The 18,231-nt window shown below is 45.5% G+C and overlaps 1 protein-coding gene across 6 annotated transcripts in view; it reads left to right on the plus strand.

The window, feature by feature from the left end:
- HLCS (holocarboxylase synthetase) overlaps positions 1 to 18,231 on the plus strand; it is a 227,620-nt gene that overhangs the window by 5,895 nt on the left and 203,494 nt on the right. For 2 of the 6 annotated variants that reach the window (XM_078074269.1, XM_078074315.1), the window contains exons 1-2: positions 8,055 to 8,308; positions 11,813 to 11,950. The exons of 1 other annotated variant lie outside the window; for it this stretch is intronic. In XM_078074269.1, coding sequence (XP_077930395.1) covers positions 8,114 to 8,308; positions 11,813 to 11,950 — 333 coding nt within the window. In that variant the 5' untranslated portion in view covers positions 8,055 to 8,113. Of the gene's footprint in view, positions 1 to 8,054; positions 8,309 to 8,678; positions 9,170 to 11,812; positions 11,951 to 18,231 lie in introns of those variants that run through there. 3 more of the 6 variants (XM_078074352.1, XM_078074388.1, XM_078074413.1) reach the window with 2 other exon arrangements.

Consider the following 18,231-nt stretch of genomic DNA (forward strand, 5'->3'; position numbering starts at 1 on the left):
GACCCTGGTTGTAGGCTGAGGTCACCCCATCTCCCTGTGGGTAGGTAGTGGCTTTCTGCTATTTCTGTTCTCTGGGTTGCCTCACCGTCCCATGTTTGGTATGTTGGCACCCTCATCGTGCCTTTAGCCAATTTCCGATATCAAATCCCCTCTGTTGGAATATCTAGAGTGGTTTCTGTTTACCTGATTGGTAGAGACGCCAGAGTCAGAAAAGCAAATGCTGCAGAATGATGGAACGGATGGAAACTGAAAATGGTCAGATCTGTGTGTGCTGCAGGTAGAGGGGGCCAGCAGGGAAGGGGGCCTGGTAGCACAGGTAAGGGAGAAGAGAGCTTGTGATGCCCACTAGGGGAGGGAAAGGAAGGTAGACCTTGTGGTCATAAGATTTAAAGGCTACCTGAAAGGGGTGATAATGTTTGCCCAGAAAAACATTCAGGAGCCATCATTTTGTGGAGCATTTTCCTTTCTCCTACTGCTGACATGTAGCATTGTCTTTTTTTTTTTTTTTTAATTTTTATTTATTTATTTGACAGAGAGACACACAGCGAGAGAGGGAACACAAGCAGGGGGAGTGGGAGAGGGAGAAGCAGGCTTCCTGCGGAGCAGAGAGCCCGATGAGGGGCTCAATCCCAGGATCCTGGGATCATGACCTGAGCTGAAGGCAGATGCTTAACGACTGAGCCACCCAGGCGCCCCAACATGTAGCATTGTCTTATATGGAGGGACTGATTTCTTCCTCCCGCTCTGGAGACCTACCACGCACACAATTACGTCTGTTTATTTATAGATATGCTTTTGCAGAGACTGTAACTGCTCTCCTTCATGAGAAGAGAGACAGACACGGTGAGAGGTGGGCAAGGATCCTCCTGCCATGGGTATTCAGTGTCCCCGTCCAGACCACAAGCCCTTCCTCGATTAGATTTCTTTTTTTTATGTACTTCAGTTGCCTGATTAAACAATTTGTATAAATCCAGCAAATTAAGCTTATCAGTATGGCAAACCTGATGTTCTCTTAGATGTTTCAATGCTGTTTAAAAACTCAGTAAGATTTCAAGTTAAAAGTACCCATTTCAAGTCAGATTTAGAAGGCTGTGCCTAAAATAGCCAATTCTCTTACACATTTCAGGCATACAGATACCACATACACATAGATTCCTTATTAACCCGGAAATATAAATTTGTGGTTTTGTTTCTTCTAAGCCTGTCTGTATTTGACTCAAAATTTTATTGGATTCGGAGATGGATGTTTTTTGAGAAAACAGTGACTGTCCTGGTTAATGGAGATCATTGATCATCACAGAGTTTTGCTGAGTCTTTATGGGACACCAAATCCCATCTATTGTGGTCACATCAATGATTCTGTAATCTCAAGGAATGCAGTCACTTAGCCCCTCTCTAGATTCAGATCAAAGCATTACTTATTTCTGCCCCAGAGAAGCGTGCACTTCCCATACTGGCTGATCAGTTCTCAAATTTCATCTGATTTTTAAGATTTTGGACCTAAGACATCGAGCACTTTGTTATATTTTTAGGACCATCCCACTCTTCAGGAGCCTTAAAACGAGATCCGACTGATTTCTGGGCTCTCTTTGCTTCGGCATCACAGCTTCTGGGGTCTTTGTATCGATGATTCTCCCTTGGCTCAGAAATAGCCTTCTAAAGGAAGAATTTACAGTGTACTAATTTTCATCAATAGGATAAAGGAGTCAGTACTACAAACACAATCAAATAACAAGAAGCAGCAGTGCTGATTATATTCTACATTCTTTTGGAATAAACTTTTATTGTGGATCATCATGATCTCATGGCTCTTCATAAATTTAACGCATTTCAATTTGATACTCAAATTGTCCTAACCTGGCTAGTGGGGGGCCCTTTGGGTTGGCTCCTGTATCCTTCTGACAGGACCCTATTTTTCTTTGAAGCTTACCTTCTTTCTGGAATGAGGTGTCCTGGTCCATCAGGCACGTCCCTAACACTTGCGCCAGCCATTTCTCCAAGGATCTCTGGTTCCTTTTAATGGAAAAAAATAGCATGCATACCAGGATCTGAGCACTAGGGTGCATTTCAGGGTGAAGTTGCTCTGAGGCCATCTTCATGAACAAAGTTGGAAAAGGTATTTCTTTTTCTCTTAAAGACTTAAAGGCATGAGTACTATTTTCAATAGTTTGAGGTGTTCAAGTTAAAATTCTTCCCATCCTCTAATTTTATCTCCTTTTCTCTTTATTTTGATTAATAAAGTTGCTTTTTGCTTCATTTAACAATGTCCTTGTTCTTTTTAGAACAAGGTCTTCACATGAGCATTAAAGCTCATATTGAATCATATACTGAATAGATACCAAGATTTTCTGTACAGTTCCTTTGGTTCTTAGTATCCCAGGATGGATGCTTAGTAATTCATAATCCCTTTCTCTCTTTCCTTTTAAAGTAGGCTCTGTGCCCAACGTGGGGCTTGAACCTACAGCCCTGAGATCAAGAGTCACAGGTTGCACCAACTGAGCCAGCCAGGCATCCCAGTAATTCATAATCTCTTGTTTGGTATGGCTCTTTACATATTCATCTGATGGAGAGTTTGGTTCCACTGTTTTCATTCTGCTTTCAGCTTAAGGGTGCTAGTATTCTTTTTTTTTTTTTTTTTTAAGATTTTATTTATTTATTTGACAGAGAGAGACATAGTGAGAGAGAGAGCACAAGCAGGGGGAGTGGGAGAGGGAGAAGCAGGCTTCCTGCTGAGCAGGGAGCCGGTTGGGGGGCTCGATTCCAGGACCCTGGGATCATGACCTGAGCCGAAGGCAGACGCTTAACGACTGAGCCACCCAGGCGCCCCAGGGTGCTGGTATTCTAATAGCTGACAGTTTTAAGTTCTTAAAAGGTGGTAGAATTTAGCAAGCGGTCTCCAGCCCCCTCCAGATAGCGAAGGGGCTGTTCCACTTTGAGATCACCTCAGTCTACCATATTCTATAATACGTTTCATTTTCTCATTACTGCGTCCACATACTGTCACTTAAAATATAGCTGTAAGATACATGTGTGTGTGATCTCTAGCCAGACTAACTGGTTCTGCCTATTATTGAATTACTGATAATATTAGAATCAATACATTTTAAACAGTTGGTAAATAAATCCTATCTTAAAACTTAGATCTTCTTTTAAAATATATGTAACATTCTCTTACCAATTTAATGTTACATATTGTTATACCAAGATTTGTAATAAATTCAAATGGTTTTAACCAGTTAGCATTATCTTGACCTACTTACTATCAGTCGATATGTTTATTTTTACTGCAGGGAGATTGCTATTACTTTGGCATTCCATATAATTAAGAAATAACGACACATTAAATATAGGCTGTTAAGGTTTTATGTGAAAGCATCCTTTAATTCTTGGGTCACAATTCACATTTTGACTTTATTATCGGTATATATATAGATTTTTTTAAAGTAATCGCTACACCCAACCTGGGGTTCAAACTCACAACCCCAAAATCAAGAGTCACATACTCTTTTGGCTAAGCCAGCCAGGTGCCCCTATTATCTGTATTTTTTTTTTAAAGATTTTATTTATTTATTTAGTGGGGGGAGAGGGAGGGAGAGAGAGTGCATGTGTGCGCCCACAAAGGGGGGAGGGTAGGGGCAGAAGGAGAGGGAGAAGCAGGCTCCCTGCTGAGCAGGGAGCCCCACGCAGAGCTCCATCCCAGGACCCTGAGATCATGACCTGAGCTGAAGTTAGATGCTTAACCGACTGAGCCACCCAGGCGCCCCTTAATTACAAACTGTGTAGAACTTAAAGTCGTTTTGATATATATAAAACTTCCAAAAGCAGTATTATTAGAAAAGTAACCAAAGTTTATAAAAATAAAATGCAATTAAAATAATACATTCTCAGCTTCCTTACATAATTAATTATAAGGAGTAATTTATGGAAATGTACAAGGTATTTAATACAAAATTTTCCTATTTGGAATGAATGTTTTTAAAAGTTGGGATTCCAAAATTGATCTTTGACCAAGGGTGAGGTGGTGGTTGTTTTGATCCCTACCTTCATGGGGCCTGGCATTTGCTAATCAGCAAGATTTAAAATGACAATTTTTTTTCCCCTTTGAGGCCCTCATCACAGCCCAAGCCTCTAATTTATTCTTTTGCTGGTAGCTTGTTTCTATCAGTCCAAATTGAGTTTTTCTTTTTGGGTTTAAAACAATAATAAAAAGGATTAATGGCTTAAAATAGTTTAATTTATTCAACGGTTAACTGCATATACGAATAGTCCCCCTGACACTTTCTGGCTAATAAACACACATACCATAGACATTCAAATAGTCAAAGAAAAGGTCTTCACGGTACAGCTTTTACCAACAAAAACCTCATGATTTCAATTAAATTTGTATTTAAATCATTTTTACGGAGGGTATTTTTTCAAACAGACGGTCATTCTTGAGACCCTGGGATTTCTGAATATTTGTTTTTAGCACTCCAACACTGATGTGGAGGAAATAAATTCTTTTATATAAAGCAGAGACTAGGTAATTCAATTGCTAAATGTGAACCGTTTACAGTGAGAGCTATTTAAAATTCAGCATCTACTAAATGCTTCCAACTAGCCTGGGGTCCCTTCAGGAACTGTCCTATTCAGCTCTGGCCATTTGGCTGAGGTCAGAGAGCTTTGCAAATGCAGAGAGCTACTGTCAGCAAGATAGGCTTTTCCTGGGCAGGAACAGTTGATCTATTTAATGGTGGTGGAGGGGGGCAGGAGAGCTCCTCTGGGTGAGGGATACTGTTGGTTAACACTCTGCCTTATCCCCAAACCATGATTTCCAGGGCATGCCTCCTCAGGGCAGACGAGAGACTTGGAGTCGGCTTTTCCTGTAGGAAGCCTCATCTTCCTTGAATTCCTCGTCTGTGGTCTATTCCTAGTCTGTTCTCCACAACGATTTGGAAGAGTCTAGTGAAGAGTCCAGAGCAACCCAAATCTAGGGAGTGACAGAGGTGGATGTCAACAATGCTGCTCAAATTTTAACGTGTTTGTGAATCACATGCGGATTTTGTGAAAGTGCAGATGCTGATTCAGTGGGTCTGGGGTGGAGCGGGGGGTTCTGCATTTCTAGTGAGCTCCCAGGTGATGTCAATGCTGCTGGTCCAGGGACCACACTTTGAATGGTGAGGGACTATAAGGGGTGAATCAGGTATGCACACAGTTGAGATCCCCCATTGTCCTGTTTTTTGCGTCCTTCTCCTTTTCCTTTGTTATCTGGGGATGATGAAGCCAAGCTCGATCCTTGAGCTGTTATCCTCATAAACAGAGCCTGCCATGTGCCTGTTTAACTTCTCTTACTCCTCTGCCTTCCTGTGCTCGTTCTTGGGCCTGAATGGTAACAGTGCTTCTCAGTCCAAGGGTCAAGAAGGGACCTCACCAACTTCTCAGTTCATTTTCACCCACTGTGGTCCCCATTCTTTATAACCCAGAGCTGTACATAGAATTGGCCCCCACCCTTCCCCATGATGTCTTCTGAGACCATGACATCTGGAAGCACCTTAGGGCAAACCTGGTAAGTTCCTGTTCTGGCTCGATGCAGTTATGGTGTCTGGGAAGGTGGGGTTACAAAGCTCTTAAGGAACTTGGAAGAACTAGAGATGTTTGTGACCTTCAGGTAGAGGAGATGACCTCTTCATACCTAGCTGGAGTGGAGAGGCTGTGTTCTTAGAACCATAATTCAGCAAACTCCAAGAAGGCTATCTGAAGGGTTTCAGGGTTTATCATTTTGTAAAGCTTTTTCATTTTCTCATTCCTAACTTCTTAGCCCTGTGTTATCCTGGAGGGACTAAAGCCTTCCTCAGCAGGATTCATTCGTTCCTTCCTCCAGTGGCACAACGACCCAATTTTAGGCCTTGTGACCGTGCAGGAACTCCCTTCCCAAGTGCCACGGTCCTGCAGGAAAGTGGAAGATACGGCTTCAGCCCTGCTCATCACTTACTGTCTTTCTTCTATTTCTGGCCCACTGTGATGCTTATCTTGTTTCTGAGGCTGGTTTTTGCTTTTCACATTCTCTCTTTTAAAATCTATCGTTGCTGTATGCACTGGGAAAAAGTTCCTCTGTCACATGACTGTAAATCTGAAGTTCTGAAAGTGGGTTTTCTATACCAGTGTTTTAAAGCAGATGAGTAAGTGGTCAGGGCACTTTAAACGTCTATCGTTGGACTAAGGAAGACCTGGGAGTGGTGTACCTGATTGCTACTGCATTATGCCTTCTTACAGCAGAGGCCGGAGTAGGAAGCGGCGCAGGGAAAATCTTTGCTATATTTCAGAATTGCTGGGGACGCTGTTTTTTTGTAAACTGCCTATTATTATTTTTTTATTTTTATTTTATTTTTTTTATAATGTTCTGGGAGACCTCTTTTTTTTTTTCTTAAAGACTTTATTTATTTGACAGAGACACAGCGAGAGAGGGAACACAAGCAGGGGGCGTGGGAGAGGGAGAAGCAGGCTTCCCGCAGAGCAGGGAGCCTGATGTGGGGCTCGATCCCAGGACCCTGAGATCATGACCTGAGCCGAAGGCAGACACTTAATGACTGAGCCACCCAGGCGCCCTTATTATTTTTTTGAAGATTTATTTATTAGAATGCGCACATGAGCTGGTGGGGGAGGGGCAGGGAGAGAGGGCAGGGAGAGAAGGAGAGCTGATCTCAAGCAGACTCCCTGCTGCATGTGGACCCTGACAGGGGCTCAATCCCTGACCCTGATCATGACCTGAGCCGAAATCAGGAGTCCACACTTAACTGACTGAGCTACCGAGGCGCCCTGCAAACTGCCTTTTAAAACAAATGAGGGGGCGCCTGGGTGGCTCAGTCGTTAAGCGTCTGCCTTCCGCTCAGGTCATGATCCCAGGGTCCTGGGATCGAGCCCTGCATCCGGCTCCCTGCTCCGCAGGAAGCCTGCTTCTCCCTCTCCCACTCCCCCTGCTTGTGTTCCCTCTCTCACTGTCTCTGTCAAATAAAAAAAATCTTTAAAAAAAACAAAAAACAAATGACGTTCCATGGGTGAGAGCTCTGTCACCATCAGGAATAATTATGCTTCTCTTAGGGACGAGAACATTGAATCATAATTGATGAGGTTCCCTTTTTCTTCTGGTCTTAGGATGTCACAAATTGGTGACCCACATGTGCAAGAACACCAGGCAGCCTTTTTAGTGCTGGTCTGTCTTCAACTTGTTTTCAGTCCTTATTTTAAAATATTTAGAGTAAAAAAAAAAAATAAAATATATGTATTATATACAGTTGCATTGTATATATAATATATATAATTGCATTGTGAATTTATGTAATTTATTGTAAAATCATTTTTTTAAGGATTTTATTTACTTATTTGACAGAGAGAGACACAGCAAGAGAGGGAACACAAGCAGGGAGCGTTGGGAGAGGTAGAAGCAGGCTTCCCCCTGAGCAGGAAGCCCCATGCGGGGCTCGATCCCAGGATCTTGGGACCATGACCCCAGCGGAAGGCAGATGCTTAACGACTGAGCCACCCAGGCGCCCCTGTAAAATCATTTTTGCAAGAAGGCCTAGAATAATCTAATAAACCCAGTCTCACTTTATTTTCCCAGCTGGACTGGGTAGAGGCTGTATGTTAGTTGAATAACTAACCAGTATGGTACTAGTTAATGTACACATACCCGCAGGCCCTTCTTCAATCTGCCTCCCAGCTCTCCAAGAAAGGGAGGCCAGACTTTGGCTTAAACCAGCCAAATGGGCCTAATCCCTGGTTTGCAACCTTATCAACCTCCTCTTCCTAACGCCTCCTTTCTCCCTCCATCACACCTTCCCCCACCAGTGTGGGGGCGGGGGGGGCACCCAAGCTCAGGCCTCCTTCCTTACCCGCCCCAGCTCAGCCTCCCTCCATCCTCACCCTCCCAGCCCCAGCTCAGCCTCCCTCCATCCTCACCCCTCCCTCCATCTTCCCCCCCCCCCCCCCCCGGCCTTCCCCAGCCCGCGCGGCCTCACCCCTATGGCGCGGCCTCTTCCGGCCCGCGGGAGGGCGGGCGTGGGGCGGGGCCGGGCGGGAGGGGAGAGCCGGTGGTGCGAGCGTCCGGGGATCGCGCCCCGCCGCTGGCCGGCCGGTCATGCTCATCACGCTGTGCTACCTCTACCTGTGGGCGCGCTGGGGGCGCCGACCGGCCGCGCTCGTGCGCGCCACGGTGCAGCGGCTGCGCGCCTCGCGCTGCTCCTTCACCTTCTGCGGCGCCGCCGCGCGGCCCCAGGGCGCCCGCGTATGCCTGAGCCGCGGCGGCCGCGTCTTCTGCGTCGGCGAGAGCCAGGTGGGCGGGCGCGGGGCCGGCGGGGTGCGGGGCGGGGCCGGGGGCGCGCGCGGGGGGGCGGGGCCGGCGGGAGGCGCGGCCTCGGGGGCGCAGTCTGCCGGAAGCGCCGGCCGGCCCCGCGCTGCGCCCGGGCTGTGCGAGCCGGGAGGTCGCGGGCTTGGGGTCCGTGCGGGGGCCGGGCTCCGGGGTTGCCTCTGCGTGCGATATCCTCGGGAACCCGGACGGGGGGGACCAGAGGTCCGGCGCTGCGCCAGGCGACACTGTCCCCGGCGTGCCGGGTCGACTGTATGGGGATGCATGGCTCCTGCCGTTCCAAATCTGGCGAGTAGCACTGCCCACCTGGAGGGTCTTTTCTGACATCCTCTCCTCCACTGTGGCTGCGTTTGGGTTGAACCTGAATTCACAGAAAGACAGCAGATCGTCAGCCTCTGTCAGATATCTCCGAGGGGACAAAACGGCCCTGTCAGTGGCGAGTTTTACCAACCAGGGCGCCCCACTTTGCATCTCTGACTCCGGTTTGCACACAGACTTTGTTTTTGACCCAGTACTTAGCCTGATAGCTGCAAGTTCAGCAGGCTCTTTCACCTGCGGGTCGTTTAGCAAAACTAATGTTCCCTTTCTGTAAAAAGGGACAGCAGTTCCATCCATTCAGCTGTTGGAGGTGGACTTCACGGTGCAGTTCTGCCCAGATTTCCACTGACAAAACTCTGTTTTCATTAGCATTTAAAAGTGTTTGCTTTTAATCGGTTTGTTTCCCTTTCCTCTTCCCTCCGGAAAGTTGGCTCACTTTTACCATTAAAGTAAGATTTTCTACGTGTGCGAAACCATAACACCCGCGTGGGAATTAAAATCTTATCTCAGGTTTGAATACTTTGTTGTATGCTTAAGTATGGAATTATATCGTGCTACTAGCAAATCAAAAATACCCTTCCTTGTTAGTATACTATAACACACAGAAAATGAGTAACTGTTCTCTCAGTTCTGAGAGAGTGCTTAGGTAGGACCACTTAGATGCAAGACAGCGAGACACTCATTCCACTTGAGGGCTCAGTGAACTAAATAGGGCTTAATTCTCTCAAGGAACCAAGATTGAGAGAAATAACAAAATAAAGAAAAATTGAGGGGTGCATTTTTCTATTGCAGTGGTTTACAATCTGGATTCATTTACTTAAAAAAATAAACTTTAAGATTTCAATTAGAGGGGTGCCTGGGTGGCTCAGTCCGTTAAGGGTCTGCCTTCTGCTCAGGTCATGATCCTGGGGTCCTGGCATCTAGCCCCCCCATCAGGCTCCTTGCTCAGCGGGGAGCCTGCGTCTCCTTCTCCCTCTGCTGCTCCCACTGCTTGTGCTTTCTCTCTGTCAAATAAATAAAATCTCGGGCGCCTGGGTGGCTCAGTTGGTTGAGCGACTGCCTTCGGCTCAGGTCATGATCCCAGGGTCCTGGGATCGAGTCCCGCGTCGGGCTCCCTGCTCTGCGGGAAGCCTGCTTCTCCCTCTCCCACTCCCCCTGCTTGTGTTCCTTCTCTCGCTATGTCTCTGTCTGTCAAATAAATAAATAAAATCTTAAAAAAAAAAAAAAATAAATAAATAAATAAAATCTTAAAAAAAAAAAGATTTCAATTAGAGTAAACATTTTGGACATTCAAAAATGTTGAGATGTAAATATTTTTAATTTTCTTGGAAGACAGTTTTACTTTTTGAACATCTCCATGACTTTACTGATCTGTTAACTACCATAACTATAACCAGGGCTTTTCAGCTTTTTTCCTACCGCTCCAGCCTACTGTGGGGGCACCCCTGCCAAGCCAGCTTTGGGTTTTCAGGGATTCTGGAACCTGATGCTATGCTCCTGCGCTTTGAAGTTAACTTTGCCTCACCCTAGAGCTTTGCTCAGATATCATTGTCTCAAGGAGATGTTCCTCATTCTTCACACTAGATGGGATGGGCCTGCGCTGTGCCCTCATACACTTTAAATCACCCTTCCTATTTCTAGTTTTTATCTTTTTCTCCCTAGGAATTGGGTCTTTTTAGCTTAGCTTAGCAGCTTGCCCTGTGATAGTCACTCAGTATTTCAGTGAATGAAGGAGTGGTTCGTGGTTGTTGGGTTTCAGCTCTGATGGGTAAGGCCTGTGACTGGAAAACCTATTTGTGATTAGCTACTGTTGATGTAAGCTATGGAATATGGTGGGGCTACAGATTTGGTTTGCTAGCTACCTTGTCCGTCTACCTGGACTAAAGTAACTTTACAGAAATGAATCTTATGTCTTTGTTGTCTCCTTACTTCATATATTTAGAACCAGATGCATAGAATGTGTATGTTTATATAACTGAAATTCCCACAGAAATTGATAACTATAACCAAAGAGTTTATACACACTGGAAATTTTAAGCTTTTTGTTTAATATACACATGTTCTGTGTTTGAGTAAGGTGGACAACTTTTTTGTTGTTAACTGCTATATTTTTTTTAAATTTTTTTTTTTTTTAAGATTTTATTTATTTGAGAGAGAGAGAGAGAGAATGAGAGACAGAGAGCATGAGAGGGAGGAGGGTCAGAGGGAGAAGCAGACTCCCCGCTGAGCAGGGAGCCCGATGCAGGACTCGATCCCGGGACTCCAGGATCATGACTTGAGCCGAAGGCAGTCGCTTAACCAACTGAGCCACCCAGGCACCCTGTTAACTGCTATATTGATAATTATGTTAACCCATGGAGAGGCATTTTCTCTCCCCCAAATTTTCATTCATTAATTAGTTCAGTAGATATTTATTAATAGTGTACTATGTGCCAGGTTACTAGGCCAGGTGGAAACACCTTTTGATCCTCCGGGATCAAAAGGGCAGATTTGAATTGGTAAACGGGGTGTGGAGCCCGACCTTTTTTTTTTTTTGGTGGTGATAAAAGGGCTCACCCCCTGCAGCCTTAGAGGTCAGCTTTTCTGCTCTGGATATGCATTGTTTTTAGTGGTTTAAAGCCTTTAAAATTCACTTACTGTCCTCTTAGAGAGGTTTCAGGAGGGAGAGCACAGATAAACGGACAAATCCAATCTGATAACCAATGCTGATGCTATCTATAATGGCTAGAGGAAATGGAAGAAGAGTTCTTCAGGCTTCTATTAGTAATGGGTTTCTTTTGACCGGCATGCACTCCTGAGCCTCCTCACCTTTAAATGTGCTTCTGAGTTGTGAGTTGGGAAGCTCCTCATGCTGTAAGCAGTAAGGAATGGTGGGGGTAAGCCCAGCTTCAGAATTAATGGTAGATCACACATATCTAGAGATGTTAAAATTGTCATGGATCATAGAAGGGATCTTGCAGGTGTTTAAACAGTCACAGTTTAACCAGAAGCTCAGGGTTAATGTGGTATGTAGGAGGAGAGCATCCGATTAACTTATTTAGATCCCACCTGGAATTACAGAGGAGGGGAGGTCCCAGATGTTGATATACGTGACAGTTGTGATTTGAAGTGATATTGAATCCCCTTTTTGTGTGTTTCTTTCCCTCTGTCCAGTCCATTGATGACTTGAACAAATGGGCCCTGTTTCTTGTCTCTCCTTTTATACTTGAAGCAGAACACATAGCATTTGTGACAGAGAGCATTTGGGTGCAAGGTGACAGTTTACAGAGACCGGCTTCCTCTTCAGAAACTGTGAGTAACATGTTCTTCACTTGTGTCCCAAAAGGAAATGATGTATATTAACCAAAAGTAAATTTGTTTTTTCCCCTGTTCTTTCCTGGCCTTTGTGACCCCCTCTTTTGTGGACATTATGGGTTAAAGAAAAAGGTATTATTAAAATCATTTTCACCTGTTTCTTTTTATTTTTTTTAATGTGGCTGCTAGAAAAACTGCCTGGGTGGCTTGTGTTTGTGGCTCCCATCATGTTTTCACTGGGCAGCGTGCTGGAGGGGCATCTAGCCCATCCCTCCACTTCTTCAATTCGGCCCGAGTGGTTAACTTATATCGCCATGCACTTCCTAGACATCTCCCCTGGAGTATTCTGAAAACACTTCAAAATTAATAACCTGTCTAAAAGTAGTTGCTTCTATTTCTCTGATGGAAAAAAAAAGAGAGTCTCAGAGGAACACCCCAACCTGTTCTTCCTCTCACCTCCTGCGTCCTTCCCGCCATGCAGGTCCAAATTCTACTGATGCCCCTTCCCCGGCCGTCTCCACTCGCCTCCTTCATTTCCACTCCTTGTTTCGTGCTCAGCTTCAGATCTTTTGGTCTAAACCATGGAAATGTTGTCCTGTCTTGTGTCCGTGGGTTTTCCTCTTGATGGCCAGAGTTCTCTTTCTAGACACAAATCCAGGGAAACACACTCTTGCTCAAGCTTCAGGGGGTGCCTTCTCACCAGACATGGTCATGCCCTTAGGCCCCGTGGAAGTCTGACCTAAGCCCCTCTCGTGGGTGTCTTCCCCTCGGGTATCTGTGATGAGTCCTTGCCTTGCCGCTTTCACTCAGCCACCATGTGATCCCTGCCTGCCACTTGATAATCCAGCAGGGGTTTTGCTGATGATAGCCATGGTCACTGGATTTCCATTTTACAAACACCATCTTTAAGCCATTGTATTGGGATGAGAGAAAAGGAAGAGAGGAGGAAGACTAGGCAAAAATTGACTAGAATTCAAGGTAGACTGAAATAAGGGCCACGAGATGGGTAAAGATATTTAAAGGAGAGCAAGAAACTCTGCTCTGTTTGGGGGGCGCCTGGGTGGCTCAGTCGTTGGGCGTCTGCCTTTGACTCAGGTCATGGTCCCAGGGTCCTGGGATCGAGCCCCGCATCGGGCTCCCTGCTCGGTGGGGAGCCTGCTTCTCTCTCTCCTTCTGCCCCTCCCCCCTGCTTGTGCTCGCTTGCTCTTTCTGTCAAATAGGTTGAAACGTGAAATGGCCAATACTTGGCTTTTTTTTTTTTTTTTTTTTTAACCTATGAAGAGTCCGTTCATGGTAACCTAATTGTTCTGATTTGGGCTTTTAAGTCCTAATTTACCATTCTTAGAAATTTAACAAAAGTTTGTGATCACGTTTGGTGGAATTTCTGAATAATATTTGTCCTGTTTAGAAGCTCAAATATCTTAAAACATTGTCTTTTATTTTGGGACTCTAGCTGCACAGACTTGGATTAATCCTAATCCTTGATCAAAATGTACTCTCATCATTGGTTCATGCATGGCCCTCATTCACTGACGAATTTGAAATTATATAATAAATACCCACGAATTCACCACTGAGTATGGAAATGGAACATGTGTACCTATGTGATCCCCCAGAGTCTAACCACCTATTCTGCCTCCCCTGCCCCTACCTTCTCCCTCCCCAAACCAATTTCTTTTTAAATACGTAAGTCATCTGGGTGAGCAAACATCATCTTTCTGAACACTTACATAATTCTTATCAATTATTAAACGTAGAGTAAGCTTGATGCTTTCTTTGATATGCTAATATTACTTGTTTATTTAGTAAGATTTCACCTTAAAACCAAGGCCAAAATTTCTAAAATATTGCCATTACGTAAAATAGGTGCAGGTTCCTCCTTAACACAAAATGTGACTGCTGTGTTCTTGATTTCCTAAATTGTTGTTCCTTAATTGTACATCTTTATGGGGTTCAAAGACATAGAGCATCTGAAGGAACATAGTTACTGTGTTACGGAGGGTGCAGACTCAGCTACTGTGACAGAGACCCAGAACTGCCTCAGAGCAAAAAGCTAGAAGTTTCTTTCTCCCTCAGCGAGGCGGTTCTGCTCTATAAGGCCATCCAGGGACCCAGTTCCCTTCTGTCGTGTTGCTCTGTCATCTCCCCTCTGCCAGCCTCATTCACTCTCTAGGTAGAGGCTGGTTCGTACTACCTCCGCCACTGTTGTCGGCCTTATGCACATTCTAGCCCCCCAGGTTGGGGGAAAAGAGGGGGTGGGGGCCAGCCAGCTTCCTCTTTAAAAACTCTGATCCAGAAGTTTCACAGGCCACTAATGCACCTGTTCTGTTAGCTGCAGGGCAGGCTGAGAACTGCAGTCCTAGCTGGACAGTCATGGGTTGAAGGGAAGAACGAAGGACTAGATACTGGGAGATAATTAGCATTTCTCACAGTTATCATTTCATTTAACATATGTTCTAATGAAGATTTAATTAAGATCTTGCTTAATGGCAACAACTTATTTCTTAATTTTCTGAGGTAGAAAGGAAGACAGCTACTGTCCAGATAATTCATTTTATTTATGATCAGAGGGTTTGGTGGGTCTTGCAACCAGGAGCCAGAGACATTCAGAGCTATTTTTTTGACCACTCTGGCTATTACACTATACTTCATTTTATAAGTTGGGCCTTAAAACTTATAAAGGAATTGATCTCAGGCACCTGGCTGAGCTCAGTTGGTAGAGCATGCAACTCTTGATCTCAGGGTTGTGAGTTCAAGCCCTGCATTGGGCATGGAGCCTACTTTAAAAAAAAAATTGATCTCATAGCTCACTAACTCTGCAGTTCTCATTTGGGTTGATTGCTTAATGGGATTTTGCATTTTGGGGGGCTTCTATGAATCTATGTATTTTGCACTTATCTCTAAAGTCATTTGAGTTGGGGCTCGTGGGTGGCTCAGTCATTAAGCAGCTGCCTTTGGCTCAGGTCGTGATCCCGGGGTCCTGGGATTGAGCCCCGCATCCGGCTCCGTGCTGCTCCGCGGGAAGCCTGCTTCTCCCTCTCCCACTCCTCCTGCTTGTGTTCCTTCTCTCGCTGTGTCTGTCAAATAAATAAATAAAATCTTTAAAAAAAAAAAAAAAGGTCATTTGAGTTTAACAGGACCCTAAGATATTAAATTGAAAATATATATGTAAGAAAGACTTTTGAACTTGATGAGATGTCACATTCTTTCATATTTCTAGGATTATGTAACTCTTACAGATATTTAAAATATCTTCTTGAATTTTGGATATCTCAAATGGCTTTCTTTTTTAAAAAAATTAAAATATTTTATTGACTTATTTGAGAGAGAGAGAAAGCACAAGAGGGGGGAGGGGCAGCGGGCGAAGGAGAAGCAGACACCCTGCTGAGCAGGGAGCCCGACACGGGGCTCAGTCTCAGGACCCTGAGATCATGACCTGAGCCAAAACCAAGAGTTGGACGCTTAACTGACTGAGCCACCCAGGTGCCCGTCAAATGGCTTTCATTTGTGGTCATCCTACAGACCCCAACAACAAATAAATGAATCTTAGGAATTTAGTTGTTAAAAAAAATGTAGCATTCATGTATTTGTATTTTCACTAAGTCATTCATTAACATATTTATTGAACATCTACTCTGTTCCAATTATTTTGCTAAGGTTCCGTAACAAATACCAGTGGAGCATGGTAGATTCAGCTCAATTTTCAGTATCTTCTGTAATGACATTAGCAGTCTTGTTTAGCAAGAATCGATGACCCAAAAGTCATACATAATTCTTTTGTTGGCAAAAATTGACTTATGTTCCTTGTACTCGCTATCAAGACATTCATTCATTCATTCATCCAGGGTTTATCAAGTGCCTATTACATGCCGGCTTGTGTGCCAGGGCTGGAGTTATGTGTCCTATGGAGATGCAAGGTGCATTCAGAGACGATGGTCCCCGTCAACTTAAGGAGCTCACAGTGTGGGAGGGAAGACAGCTCAGTAGATGAACAATTACAATTCAGGACAAGTGCAATGGGAGGGCATGGATGGGGTGGTGGTGGTGGTGGGCAACCTATCTAGATAGGGGTGAGGTCAGGAAGGACTTTCCGGGGGAGGTAATATCTGAGTTTTAACGGAAAAACAGGAATTTGGTGCAGAGGAGGGAAGGGCTTCCCAGCAGAACGGCAGGTGCAGAAGGACACGGAGGTTTGCACCTGGGGACTGGTTGAGTACAGTTGCATCTACAGTAACATGAGTAGGGGGAGTGGCCCAAGATAAGGCCGGAGGAGAACGATGGGGCTGGACTGTTGTGTGGGAAATTATCTAGATGCAGCAGTAGCTTCTAAGAAACAGGGGTGCCAGGCTGGCTACGTCGCTAGAGCATGCAACTCTTTATCTTGGGGTTGTGAGTTTGAGCCCCACATTGGGTGTAGAGATTACTTACAAATAAAATCTTCAAAAAAAGAGCCTGACCGGGCAGGCTCTCCCAGCCGTACCAGAGTAGAGAAGCTTGCAGCCCAAGTTAAGCTACGTGAATCACACAGCTCATTAAATCATTTCAAAACATGCAACAAGAAGCACGTGGGGAGGTCTGGGATTGGCTAACGCTTAGGATTAGGTGCCTGCCGCGTGGAAGGACTGCATCCCCGGATCCTGGGCTCTGCAGTGTTTACACGTCCTGCTCTTTGCTGTATATACAACCTTCCCTGCCGAGAGTGTAGTTGCAAGGGCCAGAGAGGAGGTTAAAGCAGGGGGCTCAGCAGATGGACACTTGTTCTGTTGGGGAGACTCAGGACCTGTATGCCTGGAAGAGCTGTGTGCCAGTTGTGATTTTCGTCTGTTTCTAGGCAGACTACACACATGGGGCCCTACTGGGTGGCTGACTTGGGGATGACAACTGTCAATCTGGAGGTGGCATGATTTGTGTCTTGATAGTTAACATTTACTTGGTCTGTCCATGACTCTCTGACTAGGGGTAATACTCCCTTTTGTTCTTTCCTTTTTATCTGTGTTCATTACATGTATGTTCCGTTGACGTCATCGATCTTCAGCATGTCTTGTAAGTTACTAACTTGATGTATGAGTTGCGTCCATGCCGTTCGTTTTTCCTGTTCTCTATGTAGCAGAGCTGAATATTCTTCACTAGTACAACAAATGCACCTAAGGCACAGATCACAGAAGGTTTAAGTACACTCATTAAGAATTTGGGGCTTTATCCTAGGGACGGTAGTTTTTGGTGGATGGGGGATCATTCGTGCAGATGGGAATACGGCAGGAAGAACTGGTGGAGGGGCTGCTGTAAGGAATGCAGTTTTGTGCATTGTTTTGGTCAGTTCTGCTGAAATAACAGATGACCCTAGCATCTCACTGGTTCCTAACAACAAATCTTGGTTTCTTGCTCGGCTTATGTGTAGGCTCAGCAGGTTCGCTGTTGCTGTTTCAAGCTATGATTCTGCTCCGGGCTCTGCTCCATGCATCCTTCTCATGCAGGGGCCCGGGCTGAGCGAGCATGTAAGTCTGGGGACGTGCCATTCACGCGCTGAGTGGAGGGACAGGAACTGGCAGGGACTCAGCATAGTAGATTGTCCTGTGCGATGGGACTTCCAAGGCGAGATCCTAAGACCCTTGGCAGCTCCTGCCTGGGCTCTTGGAACTCAACTCCCTTGCTGCCAAGGAAGGACAGTCCAGCTGGTGGGCAGCTCTAACTTGCCAGCTATGTGAGGGAGCCATCCTGGAAGTAGATCATCCGGGCCCAGTTGAGGCACCCTAGCCTCATGGAGCAGAGTTGAACTGTCCCTGCCAAGCCCTGCCCACATTTGAGACTGAGCAAAATAAATGAGTAGCTTAAGCCACTACATTTTGGGGTGCTTTGTTACTCCGCAATGGGTAACAAGAACACTTGGGATGTCTTTTTTTGGGGGGGGGGATTTATTTATTTATTTACTTGAGAGAGAAACATGTGTGCGCACAAGCTGGGGGAGGGGCAGAAAGAGAGGGAGAAGCAGGCTCCGTGCTACGCAGGGAGCCTGATGTGGGGCTCAATCCCAGGACGCTGGGATCATGACCTGAGCCGAAGGTGGACGCCCAACCGACTGAGCCACCCAGGTGCTCCACACTTGGGATGTCTTTTAAGACTTCTGCTCTTCCTCAGGTTGCCAGCATTGGTGGGATGGGCATGGGAAGTGGGCAGTGAGCGGTTGGGGAGGCTAATGCAGTACAACTTAGACGGGGGGCTCAGGGGCTTATGGGACTCCTCCAGGACACAAGGAAAGTAAAAGGCTGTGACAACAAGGG

The sequence above is a fragment of the Halichoerus grypus genome, chromosome 1, assembly GCF_964656455.1.
Source record: "Halichoerus grypus chromosome 1, mHalGry1.hap1.1, whole genome shotgun sequence".
NCBI classification, from domain to species: Eukaryota; Metazoa; Chordata; class Mammalia; order Carnivora; family Phocidae; genus Halichoerus; species Halichoerus grypus.